The 13,385-nt window shown below is 44.6% G+C and overlaps 1 protein-coding gene across 5 annotated transcripts in view; it reads right to left on the reverse strand.

The window, feature by feature from the left end:
- Positions 1 to 957: 957 nt before the first annotated feature.
- Positions 958 to 13,385, reverse strand: part of DEPDC5 (DEP domain containing 5, GATOR1 subcomplex subunit) — a 39,095-nt gene continuing 26,667 nt past the window's right edge. For 4 of the 5 annotated variants that reach the window (XM_053959065.1, XM_053959068.1, XM_053959064.1 and 1 more), the window contains 10 exons: positions 12,701 to 12,852; positions 11,862 to 11,939; positions 11,295 to 11,427; positions 10,357 to 10,465; positions 9,848 to 10,072; positions 5,852 to 6,021; positions 4,722 to 4,893; positions 3,642 to 3,702; positions 2,538 to 2,620; positions 958 to 1,751 (listed from right to left, as the gene is read on the reverse strand). In XM_053959065.1, the coding sequence (XP_053815040.1) occupies positions 1,456 to 1,751; positions 2,538 to 2,620; positions 3,642 to 3,702; positions 4,722 to 4,893; positions 5,852 to 6,021; positions 9,848 to 10,072; positions 10,357 to 10,465; positions 11,295 to 11,427; positions 11,862 to 11,939; positions 12,701 to 12,852 (1,479 nt within the window). In that variant the 3' untranslated portion in view covers positions 958 to 1,455. The remainder of the gene's footprint in view (positions 1,752 to 2,537; positions 2,621 to 3,641; positions 3,703 to 4,721; positions 4,894 to 5,851; positions 6,022 to 9,847; positions 10,073 to 10,356; positions 10,466 to 11,294; positions 11,428 to 11,861; positions 11,940 to 12,700; positions 12,853 to 13,385) is intronic. The other variant, XM_053959066.1, reaches the window with a different exon arrangement.

The following is a 13,385-nucleotide window of genomic DNA, read 5'->3' on the forward strand; positions in this document are numbered from 1 at the left end:
CCCGGTCCTCACCGTAGCCTCGTTCAGTGTCCAAGCGCTTCCCGGCGCCGAGGGCACTGCGGGGTCAGGTGCGGAGCCGCCGTCGGGCTCCCAGACGCCGCCCAGGCGGGGCTCCGAGGCTGCCCCTGCACTCCACCCCCCGCCCGCTGCAGCTTCGACCGCTGCGTGCACAGGGCTGCCGGAGCGCAGAAGAGATGTAGAACGGTATAGTATAGATCACAGCAAGTTCCTTCCATAGTAGAGAGTATTTTTAAGTCGTTAATGGGGATCAGACAAGCACTGATAATTGTGACACACTTAGAGCAACTGAATGAAGAGGCGCACAGCTCAAACCCACCTTCTATAGGTGGGTGCTGTCTAAAAACAGATGAATCATGCTGACTCAGTTTAGGGGATAAAAATCCCTTAAACTACGATTAGCCTTGAATCAGATCTGAACAGCACCGTGAAGGTGTCGGTCGTCCCCTCATTCCAGTTTCCCGAGGACATGTAACAATGAGGAACCATCTCGAAGCGGGAGCCAACAAGCCCCCAGGCACGGCACGGCACTGCCGGCTGTGATCCACCCTAAACCTGCACTTAAGATAACCAGCTCGTGCCCACGCCCTGCAAAGACAAAGGCTACAAGCTTGAGTGCAGGCAGCTTCCTCTTGCGGCATGCAGACACATTCTAAAAACCTGCCCATAACCCTCGGCAGCAACTTGTACTCAGTAGCCCTTGATTTCTCCTTAGGCTTCGGTGCTGGCCTTGCAAGATAGTAACTGGCTTCCTGCTTTTGCTGTGTGGCACTGCTCTAGATCCAGACATGAAGACAGAAAATCCTGCACAATTACAAGACAAAGCCCCAGCACTGAACTTTGAGCTGAACATAGAAAGCAGTATTTTCTTTTGGCAATTGTTTTCTTTTACTCGCCAATTTTGTATTGCTGTCTGTGGAGTTACAACAAAACATCAGGTCACTTCATTTTCTGCATTTTACTTATTTACATGTATGAAAATTTAACAAGCATCTCTCACATCTTATCTTACATATTCACACGATCAGGTACACCTTGGAAGGGGAAGGGGCAGGCTGCTGCTAGGCACATCAGATGCCAACTGGCACCGATCATTTCCAGCGACTGGAAGCTGACACCATCACACTGCGCTGAATCCAACTGCCCTTGAAAACCATTTGCACTCTCCCTCCTTTAGCTCTGCTCTAACTGAAGTTTTGGCAACCAAAGACTATAGCTACTTGAAACCAAGCTAAGGTCAGGTGATAGATACTGGCAAGCCAAGAGCTCAAATTCTTTTTTTCCAAGCACTTAATCAAATTCTGTTGAATATCAACAGCAATATTGCTCAGGTCCTCTCGGAGCCTCAATATGAATCCAGCAAAGAGACTCTTCACTTCTACTTCCTTGCCACAAGGTAAAGCTTCTAAGCTGTCTCCCTAAGAGATACAACCCTATTCACGGAGCACTAGCATGCATCTTGTCCAGACAATCAGTCCAGAACGTAACAAGCCGGCTGTCTTTGTTCCAGCAAAAATCTGTGAAGTCTTTCAGCAACCGGTCTGCGAACTTCTCGTCGCCAGTGGCGCTGGAGCGCCAGGTTTTGGTCAGCATGGTGTTGTAGGCCCAGTTGTAGCCAATGCGCTCCTCACAGAACATGTTCTGGTTGGTGGAGCTGGTGGAGTTGCGCCGGCGCCGCTGCTGCCCGCTGGAAAACTTCCGCTTGGAATATGGCAGCTGCAAAAACACTGTCCCTGCAGGAAACAGACAGCACTTCAGTCTGAGGCAGACCTAAGTCCCTACTTCTGGTAGCTGACTCGTTAAATTCCCAAATGAAACCGGCCTGAGCTTCATTTAATTGCCTTTTAGCAAGAGAAGATGGGATACACTTTTCCCCCTTGGCTCTTAGGTGCTATTTCTTCCTGTCTAACGCCGGGAGGGAGTGCACTTTGTCTGCCTTTCTCTTAGAAGCACAGAATGAAGCAAAGATGTAGGCTCTGATCCATCTTGCTGGCTTCCCATCAATTTCCATTCTCTTCTGCAATTTTCCAAACACTGCCTTCCAGTCACTGTTTTCACATCTCAGCAAGCAGACCCTAAATGCTTGATCTACCTCCCACACAGTGTGTATGGGTAGAGATGCATCTACAACAGACCTTAAGCACAAGAACAGAGCACTGACTTGTCCTAACACCTTTCCCTCCTCCTTGCTTCTGGGTACACATTTATTTACATTGATCTTGGTATAAATATAAATATGCCTTATTTTTTTTAATTTCCTCATCTTCTGGAAAGAAAAGTTCCAGAGCCGCTGTAAAGCAGGATTTCAAACCAATGTAATTTATTAGCAGCAACACTTTGTGCTTTTCATACTGCCCCCTCCAATTTTCTGGTTTGTGTTTTCTGACACACCTACTTGTCATCTGGTTAGGGACAGAACAGCACCAACATCACTGACATGAAACACAAACCACATGTTAAATGGTTATCTTGTTTGTAATAACCTCCTCCTTGCCATAGAGCCTCCAAATACTGCTCACCTGTGACATGGATATACTGGGGCTTGTTTTCTGCTGGGAAGTTGAATGCAGAGGCTGAATATTTATCTTGTACAAATCCAAATCTGAAGAAATAGAGATAAGAGGAATTAAAAAAGAAAACAAAAAGAAAGAGCTGCCCCAGGTAGAATTCCACAGCCAAAGGCAAGGGCACCAGAGGAAATCCTTCCACTATCCCTTTCTTATGGCCTGAAGGCAAAAGGAAAAGGGATGAAGAGACACAGTGTGGGCCTGTCAGGCCTATCACCCCAGACTGCTCCCTGGCCTGACTCGAGCTGGAAACAAGAGCAGCAGCTCCATGCAGTCTCTGAGAAAATGGGGCAGCTGCACACGAGAGAGGGAAGAGCAATAGTCAAGACAGACATTCCCTGGGCACGTTTCAAGCTGCAACAATATTATTTTCATTATGTGCAACATTCCATGCAGAACTTCAAGCAGCTTACCTGGAAGTTCTTTGCTGCTTGTAGGATACTTGTTCTTCTCCTGCTTTCTAAACTAATGAAAGCTGATTTCCAAGCTAAAGTCCATTACAAAAGGCAGCCCTCTTTGTCATGAAAAAAACCCTGGCATCTACACCATGAAAGAAACTGGCAGCTCAATTACACAAAGGGATAAGGCTAGATAGCATCCAAGCTTCCAACAATTCCTTCTTAAACTGGGCCCAACCTCCTCCATACAGCTCCCACCCCAGTCTCCTGCCTATTGTCAATCATCAGGTGTCATCCAGTTCAAGACTGTGCTAAATACACAAGAAGGAAATAACTGTTCCTTCTCAGAAAGTGTCTATTTACAGCCTTTCTGCTTCTAACTTAGAATAACAGGCACTTTCCAAAGGCAAGGCTCTCCCTAGGAGAGAGTATGGTTCCTAAGGAGTGACTGAAACACCACACAGCTGCCCCTTGCACCCACAGAACCACCTGGGGCATGGAGGCTGTACTTTAGTCTAACAGTCTGTATGCAGAATTCAGAGAGGCAGACAGCACAGAACCCAAGTGACTCAGGAGTGACTGTTCAGCACAGGCCTCCATCCCACATTGTCCAGGGAGACAGGAACTGTTTGGTCAGCCCACTCCACTGCAGACATACCTGTGAGCTATTGCTTCCTGGAGAAGATGCATTCGGTCCCAGTATGTTTCTGGTTCAAAGCCTGAAACAAACAGAAAAGTAACAATTATCTAGTAAAGCTACTTTATTTCCTTCCTTTTAAAGACTTTCGTTTTCCTCAGGAGGCCTGCATGCACTCTTTTTTTTTCCCTAGCCATTTCTTTCAGTCACACTTTTTTGTCAGGTGTCTCTTAGAGATGTGTTTTGTGCACTCCAGTAGCAGATTCATATATGAATTTATTATTTGTGTCTCTTGAGATGAAGGAGAGGAACATAAAAGGGGGGTGTGGGAGGGGGCAAGGAAGAAGAGTGGGTTGCTGTGTATCACAAGAGTGCTCTGAAAATATTTAGTTCAGTCAGTTGGGCTATGGTGACCTCACAGCATATGGATTTGTACATTCATTGTACAGTTACACCTGGACACTGAGTCAAGAGTTAATGAAAATATCACATTTACTACGTAAAAACAGAGCCTTTTGATAATTGTCCCTCCTCATAACTAAATTTTGCCCTTCTCTGTATGGGGACAGGTCTCTGATCTTGTGGTTCCACCTGAGGTTTACCACAACAGCCTCACTGTAAAGGGCAAGGTCACATTGCAGAAAAGGAGATTGCAGTTGCTCTGCTTAATCTCATGTGCAAACACTGTAACCATTAAAGTAACCATAGCAACAACAAAAGAAGGATGGCAATGGTGAAAGCCCAATCTTAGGGAGGGGGAGAATAAACAAATGCAGGATACAAATGCAGAGCAGCTGTGGCTCTACCAGCAAAACAGACAGGAGTCTGTCAAACACAACAGCTACTGGCTATGGGTCCGAAAGTGTGCAGCATCACTGGGGAGACCACCCTTCCTGTGTGTTGGTGCTTCCTGCTGCCCACAATCAGCCTGCCAGCACAGCTTCCTCCAGCTTCTTTCCTGAGGGGCTGCTGACCTGTAAAAACAGCTCCTTCAGCCACCTAAGGCTGGCTGGTAAAGGAGCTTCTTTACGTCAGCTACGCACCAACAGTGACCTGTTTGCACAAAGCACCCTGAGGGGTAAAAGAAAGTGCATTTCTTACCATCAAACAAATGCTCACTCCCCTCCTTCAGCAAGCAGCTCACGTTGAGTGGGATGAACAGCTGAGCTCGAAGTGGGTCCCCATACAAGTAACTGGGCAAAGCAAAGGGGCCTTCCAGGACTGGGACAAGCAGGAACCCACAGGAGGTGGCTTTCCGGTGCCAACCCTGAACCTGAGAAGAAATTCACACAATGAATCATAGCACACATGCCAGCTGACGAAGGGCACTTATGTGCATAAGAGCAACTCATTCCCCAAGAATAGATCAGACATGCTCAATTCTCCACAGGCTCAGCTTGCTCTGCATGGCAGGCACACCAACGTCCTTGCAAGCAAAGCACTACAAGCACAAGACATCAGGCTTTCCTTTTTCTGAAGTGCTCCATCAATCAGAAAGCACTTTAAAATAGGACATTTTTCAGGAACTGATTCAGCCTACTTATCACCAGTGGCTAAACACTTCTGCTTTACTGGAACATTGCAATTGATTTTAAATAAAAGCAAAGCCAAATACCTAGTGATGTCTGGCTGGGTGGGGTAAAACCTGGTGTTAAATAGTTTGAGTTTTACAGAAGCTACATTAGGGGAAAAAATCTAAACATGAAATCTAAAAATTTAATCTAAAAATTAAAAGTGACATGTTTTCATTTCAAAATGTTTTCAGCAAGTTAAAAAAAACCCTAAAACATTCCTGAGCAGGAAAAACACATTGCCTGGAAAAGCCTTGTTATGAAAGCAACTCTACTGAGATTTAAAGTTTTAAGGTTTGGGGATAGAAGGAATGTAATGCGAAACAGATTTTTTTCCAAAGACCTGGCTCAGGGCTTAAAATTTGCCTAAGGGGGACTTAAATTTATCACCTTGACCTGTGTTGATCTCTGCATACTGTGCATAAAACCCACTGAAAGCAGAACACACTCCTGCAGACAGAATGGCTAGAGCTGGTGTGATAAATGCTGACCAGATGCAGCAACACTAACAACCACCAGGAAAATTACTTATGGAAATAAAGGCAGATGCAAGCCACTGTCTCTCTCCCTAACACTTCCTAATACCATGTCCCCAGCTGTCTAAGGGACACAGAGGCCAGGCAGGCATTTCTGTGGCTGTCCAGAACACCAGGATCTCACCATCTCAAAAAGAACAGCTGCAGTCACTGCCATCCAGTGTAACTTGATTTCAAAGGCAGCGTTCAGGGAGAAATTGCCATGGTAATAACAACTGCACCACTCCAGCCGGTCCGTGCGGTTGTTCACATCCACATCCAGCGTCACCGTCCGCTGCTCGGGCACCGTGGCAGCTGGGCAGCCAAGGGACATTGGCATTAAAGAGAAGGTGGCAGACAGGATGAAGAGAACAGAAGAACCAAGATAAGTCATTTGAAATTAATTTGTCCTCCCATTCCTCCCTGGGTATTTTTGGGCTGGCAGAAAAGCCCCAGAATGCAGCTCATCCAGATGACAAAAGACAAAAATCCTCAAGTATTTCTCATGTCAGGGGTATGTGCTACAGAATCACCTCCCCAAGCAGTCAAAAGACATTTCAGCTGCAATAAGGAGAGAGAACCAAGAATCCAGCAGTTAATCAACAGGCAACTGGTGCCATAATTATGCATGGCTAGACAACACCAGCTTCCTCATGCCCAAAACATGCCAAGTATTTCTATATGCCTCCACCAGAAATCACAACAGGGTGCTGTTACATGGGGCAGGAGCATTCCAGGACTTTCCACACTAAAGGAGATTATAAGTTAAACTGCTTGTTTCTTTAATTCCGTATCAATATCCGACATTACCGCATTGTTGAAAGTGCACATCCAACACTTTCTGTAAAAGCACGAAGAGTCAGCCAAGACATGCAGCAGCATTCTAACCACTGCAAGAGCTCCTAGTGCTGTGCAGTAAGGGCTGGGATAGTGCCCAAGATCCAGCTCCCTTTGTGCCCCACACCCCAGCATCCCGGTGACAGAAACCCTCAGGCATCAGGCAGGAGAGGGAGAGAAGCACAGCAGTGGAAGTGACCTGGCTGGTGTCACACAGAGGACTGCAAGGCTGGGGCAGAACCCAGACCTCCTGACTTGGAGACCAAAGTCCTGCTATGAAACACACCATCACCTTCAACTTTTCTTTAGACAAATGCATAATTTAACATTTCTGTAATGTTAAAAATGGACAGAAAACAATGGGCTGCAAAGCTTCTATGGGAAAACTTCTGCCCTTTTTATTATAGCATGCATGAGGGATGCATGTTGTTATCCCTTGCTGAAGCAGATGTGCACTCCTTGATAGGATCAGCTTTTAAATTATCTTATAATTTGATGGCTTGATGTTATTAAAAAAAAAAAAAAACCCAAAAACACCAAAACTGAAATCCTTCCTTAACATAGATGGAAATTCCCACCTTCACTGCTACTGCAAGTTACCTGGAGGCACTTTCAAGGTTATAAGGAGACCCTTTAAATTGCTATTACTGTAGCATAGAACGTGAAAAATAAAAACTCAACAAAAATGAAAGAACATCACCCAGTTTTGTTTCATAAGTAAGACCCATTTTTGTCTTTGGGAAATGTGTCATTTGCAATTTCTGAGTTGATCTGGTATTGTCAGACCAACACTGTGAGAGTTTCTTTTTCTGGCTCCTTTGTGATATTGTGAATACCATACTTGTGGTCAGGAGGTTATGGTGCCAAATTTGTAACAAAGTGTGTTGGAAAACAACATCCTGGAAGCTGTGAAACCAAAGCAGCTCAGTCAGGTAGGTGTTGGTCATTAGCCAAGAGGTCAGTGATAACACCACAGCCCAGTGTGCCCAAACTAGCACACTGAAGAATGAGCTCCCTGCTCCCTTAGACTGTTGTTTTTCCCAGAGAGTGCAGACTCCCTGTTAGGGCTGGACTGTCTCTCTGCCTTGTCTGCAACTGCAGTTGCACAGGCAAAACCAGAGGAAACCAGTCCTACGAGATGAGCTAATCAAAAATACATTAAACACTGATGAGAAATGTCCATGTGTCTGAATTCAGAAGCTTCTGATTAAAACCAACTTGTTCCAATACTCTGGCTTCCATAGGTCAGACTTTTAAGAGGACTCACCTGCTTCCCAATTGTCTTCTACTATTGAGTATTTAACTAATGATTTACTAAGCAAATCGGAGAGGAGCAGGCAGGTTATTCTCCAGTCACAGACTCCACTACACACATGACTACAGTTGCTAGTGCATGCATTGCTATAAATCAAAGGGACAAGATTAGCTGTATCACAGGTCAGACTTCCACTGGGAAGGGAAAGGGGACAGTCACTGGGCAAGTGATTGGGAAACCGGGAGGAATAAAGATTTGTGAGATACATGGAGCTTGTTCCAGAGCTCCCAATGCTTGCATGCAATTTTATGTCACAGCCTGACATTTAGGGAAGGTGGGGAGGGGAAGAAATAAAAACCACAACCTAATCAAGACCAAGAGAGGAACAAATGAAGTCACGTGGACCAGGGGGTCATCTGGGTTTAGTAAAGCTCTTTACCTCAGATGAACTGCTGAAGTTTTTTTTGAATACTGTTTAGAAGAGGGACAGCACAGAAGCATCATTTAAACCAGTTCCTTTGTAAGAAAAAACTTCCACACTCAATTTTTCTACAAGAAACTATAATTCCTGGAAAACCCAGACTGCATGAGAGCAATCTGAAGGCATTTATCACTCATTCAAGGGCTGCAAATTAGTAAAATGGACATAATCCCAACTGAAAGGAAAAGAACTACTCAGATGTGTAATAGCCACATGCTGCAGGAATACACTGTTCCTGGCTGGTGTTAAATGAGAGGTGAGGGGGACACTGAGGCACACTTCTACTCATCCCCAGGGGCGCAGGCCTGCTGGGTCTCAGTCTTCTCAGCTCACAACAGAGCATCAGAGGAATGTGAACTGGTTTTCTCAGGCTAAATAGTGAGTAAGAGATCAAACCATGAAGAGGATCTGGCCCCAGTGCCTCCAGCCTCCACAGTACTTTCATGCCAGCCAGTTCAGGCTTCAGCTCCAGCCAGCCACTGAGCTAATGAGGTTGGACACCAGCCAAAGCAACAGATTTATCATGTGACAGGGAAAATAACCTGCATATGTTGACTTCAGGGAATTAACCATTAGTTCAGACTTCCTATCCTTAATGCTTTCAGACTTCTGATGCTGTTCCTCTTCAAGCAAGGTTCTCAGAAATACACAAGGATTACTGTGACTTCAGGTTTAAGAGATACTACACCAGCAGTAAGGCACTTCTCTTCAGAAGGTAAAATATACACAGCAGGAGAACAGCAAATTTTTTCTTTTCATCCTTAATTGCTAGGCCTTTAACAGATGCATCTAAATAAACCTGAAGCTGCAGTTCCATAGCAATGATTTTTCTCTTAAACAAGGAAAGGAGAACAAAAGCAAGTGACTCAGGCTGGCCTGGAAATGTAACAAGAAGCTGACAAAGCAACAGGGTCAGTCACGAAGCCAGTGTGTTTCACGGGCTGTTAGAGGCAGTCAGGGTTACTCTCCACACATTAGAGAACATTAGATACTAATGGGATCTTGCCCAGCAGCAAGATCTTCCTACTGTTTCCATACCACAGGGATCATCTGCAGCTGGGCTTCACAGACTCATTAATGTAAGGAGTCTGGTTCAGATTACCTAAAAAGCCTCCAGCACATCATAGAAAACTTCTAACACATCTGGACCTCAGTGTGGCTTTTGCCCCTAGGAAGCAATTAGATATGTAATTTTAAGAACAGTTTGGTTGCTTTGCTGTTCTCACAACTTATCCCTCCACACACTTTACAGGTTGTGAACAGTCTCTCTGGATTTGCAGGGAGACAAAGTATCTTCCTCCCTAAATTCTAGAGGTTCAGGAAGAAGGAATATTTTAAAAATACTTTTTATTGTATTCCAGCACTCTGAAGTTAAAGTTTCCTGCCCAGCCAGTGAAACACACCTAAAGCATATGAGAGCGAGTCCACGTGCAAGACACTGTAAGGCCAGCATGAAATTTGCAGCTTTATTGCTGGTCCACGTGAGATCATACCCTTGGCTGGCTGCTCTTCCCCTTTCAAACTATCCCCTTGAACTTCCCCAGCTGTCACCTGTGCTGTGCATCTACCTAAGAGTGCAGCTGCCTGGCTCCGTCCTCCGAAACTGCGGCTAAAGGAACTGTGCCTACTTGCATAGGAGGCGGGGCGGCTGGGCAGCCAGGGCAGGAAGAACGCCGGGATCTCCGAGTGCAGGAGCTCTTCTGCCACAAAGGCCACCTCAAACCATTTCCTCTGGAAGGCTGAGAAGTCATCCATGGCAGCTGTGTGCCACATGGCAGGCTGCTGCAGCCCCACTGCACAAGGGGAAGGGAAGTCCAGTTAGAAACAAGTGGACAAGGCTCAGACAGAAAAGTAGTTCTTGATGAAAAAGAAGCAGGATAAAAATTACTTTGTTTTCTGCTATTCTTTTTTTTTTTTTTTTTCCTTAACTAAAAAGGCCAAATTTCTCAGACTCTTGAGATCAGTGATTTTGGTTGCTCCCAAAATGCATTCCTGCTGCATCACCCCTAAGAATCAAGAACAGCCTGGTGATTATGCAAAGGGATAGTGAGGAAAGTCTTGTAATAACAATGCTGACCTCGGTCTGGTTCTTTGTCCACAACAATCTTGTAAAAATAAAAGCCATAAATAAATGTTCGTAAAGCTTCTCCAGATGCATGGACAATAAGCTGCTCTTCTAACATTTTCTGAACAAGAAAAAGAAAGAACAGCAAAAATGATAAAGAAATCACTCTTCCAGTTACATAAAAAGGTTGCTAGAGAACATTAGGAAGTAATTTTCTTTTCCTTGGCATATTTTTGTCCAGATATGTGCCTAACAAGAATACCAACAAAGTTATCTCTTGATTTTCAGTAAATGTAGCAATTTCTTATCTCTCTGAGAAATTACATTTGACCTTTCTACAGATGTCTGTATTCCCCCAATACCCTGCTCTGGTTTTATAGATGGATTTATAGAAGGTAAGAGTTTGGAAGCATTCTAAGTTCTCTGTTAATTGATATGGGATCTCAGCAGAGGAATGAACTCCAGAACATTTCCAGCCTTCTGCCCCTGACACAGTTCAATACAGAAAAATCCCTTGATGAATACAAGCAGTGTTCCTGCATAAAGTGTGTCTGCTTCAGATCCAAAAGGTCATATGCTGGTTTTATTACAACTTTATTAACTAATTATCAGAAAGGAAAACCAAATCACAGCCTAGTGCCTCAATTCCAACACAATGCAGAGCACTTGGTGAGTACCAGCTAATTAGAGGTTATAAACATAACCACCATCATATAAGTAGAAAAAAAAAAGATGTATTACTAGTGAAGAATATGTTGCTGTTTTGTGATAGGGAATCCAAAAAATGTCATCATTGCCTTGTATTCTGTTGAGCACTGCGTTCAATACTCATCCATAAGAAGATTTTAATAAGTAACAGAAATCATTGCTATGTTTTGCTCTAAAACTTTACTTTTTTCACAGAGTAAGGCATTTCTGGCCCTCCATATGCCCCTGGATAGTTTCCTTACCTGCATTATGTCAATGGCCATGGCCTGGGTGTGCACCCCTTCCACGTTATTCACCAGCCAGTGCACAACTTCTGCACTGATGAAGCAGTAGGGGGAGAGGCCCTTCTGTTCAGAGAGCAGCTGGATCCCTGTGCTGAAGCACAGCAAGCCACACACATTAACACAGGCTGATCAAGAGCTCTTTTAGGTAACAAAGACAAAAATCACTGCTGGGGAAAAGAAAAAAAGGGGGAGGGAGGATAGAATACAGGACAAGAGATGCACAGTGCCCCTGCAGTGATGTCTCATTGGCTTTTGGTAACAAGATGAAGAGCTGTCACTGTCAGCACTTTACTGACTTACTGGGAATTCTTGATTTGACAAGGTTCTGGGACTAATAATTGAAGTCTTTGCTCGTATCTCGATTTCTATAAAATTCCTTATTAGAGAGTCTGGAACTGAATAACAAAAGGAAGTGTAAAACTCTTCAACAGCTGACGTGGGGCTCTCCTTTGAGTGACTCCACTTCTCATGTCCCCTTATTAAACATCTCATCACATGTTAAGAACATTTATATTAAAAACTTACGTGGGGTGTTTCATGGCTTCAAGAATCTCTACCAAAGTGGAGGAGGAAGTCAGAGCACTTGTTGAACACTGCTGGGAGCTGGGCAGTAAACAGAAGCATGTTCAAAAATCAAGGAAGCTGCTAGATTTGTTCAAATATGTACATTCAAGAAAATTGCTCTCTCTTCTCAACAATGACTTTGCCATATTTATTTCCTTTTTCAACTCAAGAAGGACAACTAAAAGCATCAGATGAGTATTTCCCCCAGGAGGTCACCAGGACATTGCTTTATGGACCCAATGCACAATGTGTCACATCCAGCTGTACTCAGCAGCAATTGAGAGCAAACATTTTCAAGTTGGCTATTTTTTTTTTCTGTAATATACAACCACAGGAAACAGGTGCTAATAAAGTTTATTTTCAACATTGCTTCCTCCCCAGTGTCTTGCTTCCAGGTTAGAATCTCTTGGATTTCATCAACCTACTTGATCCAATTCGACCTGCAGCCCCCCCACCCCTTGCCAAAACAGACAAGATGTCAATTCAAAGCCTGGTTTCCTACTAGCAGATTTCAGAAATGAAATTTTGTAATTTCTTGAAGAATGAAGCCCTTCTTGTGGGTGGAGAAATTAGGCCTTGTGTTCATTTAATTCTGGAAAACTGGGTTGCAGGGCTTATTTTACTACCACTCTCTCTGCACGTGGAAATGCTGCAGTAAGGTCTTGTGACAAGTGCCTGCTCGTGCTGACAGGCACAGCACAGCCTGTTCCCAGGTTCCTGTTTAAGTGCCCATTCCCTGACACCAGAAAGGGGCTGGAATTGAACAGCTCTGCAGTACAGCACTGCTGTGCCTCTCCTACCTGCCCTCTGCAGCACCAGCTGTGCTGTATCCTGGCTCTGCAGCATTCTGGGTGCTCCCCAGGGCCTGGGTGCTGCCCCTGTCAGGGACCTGCCCCGTGGGTAGCAAGGCGCTGCCATCTGAGGTTGCAGGAACCGATTGATCGATAGAGACCTGGGAGGAGCAAGCACAGCAGCACCTCTATGAACTTCATCACGTAATCCATTTCCCATCTTCTCCCCTCCCTGCATCATCCGAGCCTCGGCCCAAGTTAGTCAACAACAAGCAATACTCTAAGGAAGCACAAGCATATGCAGAAGGGATAAATACAGTCTTATTTTGTCATCACTACAGAGCTCCTGACAAACAACAAATTCAGACCCAAATAAAGATGAGGATCACCAACCCAGCAACAATTGCATTGAGAGGACTACTGGCAAACCAGCAACACCAGTCCAAACCTGACATTTTCAACCCAAGGGAATAACTATGATTATAAGCACACAGCAGGATACTTTATCATTATGGGAAGGTAGTAAGCATTTAGCAAATATAGTTTCAAGTCTAACTCTCAAAAATATGCAAATGTATCACACGAATTCAAGTTTCATAATGCTCAAAAGAAAAAAAAACCCAGCTCATCTTCCCTCCTTTCTCAGGGCAGCGTGAGAAGGCTGGTTGACACCCACCCACACCTATGTCGCCAA

This window comes from Vidua chalybeata, chromosome 18, assembly GCF_026979565.1.
Source record: "Vidua chalybeata isolate OUT-0048 chromosome 18, bVidCha1 merged haplotype, whole genome shotgun sequence".
NCBI classification, from domain to species: domain Eukaryota; kingdom Metazoa; phylum Chordata; class Aves; order Passeriformes; family Viduidae; genus Vidua; species Vidua chalybeata.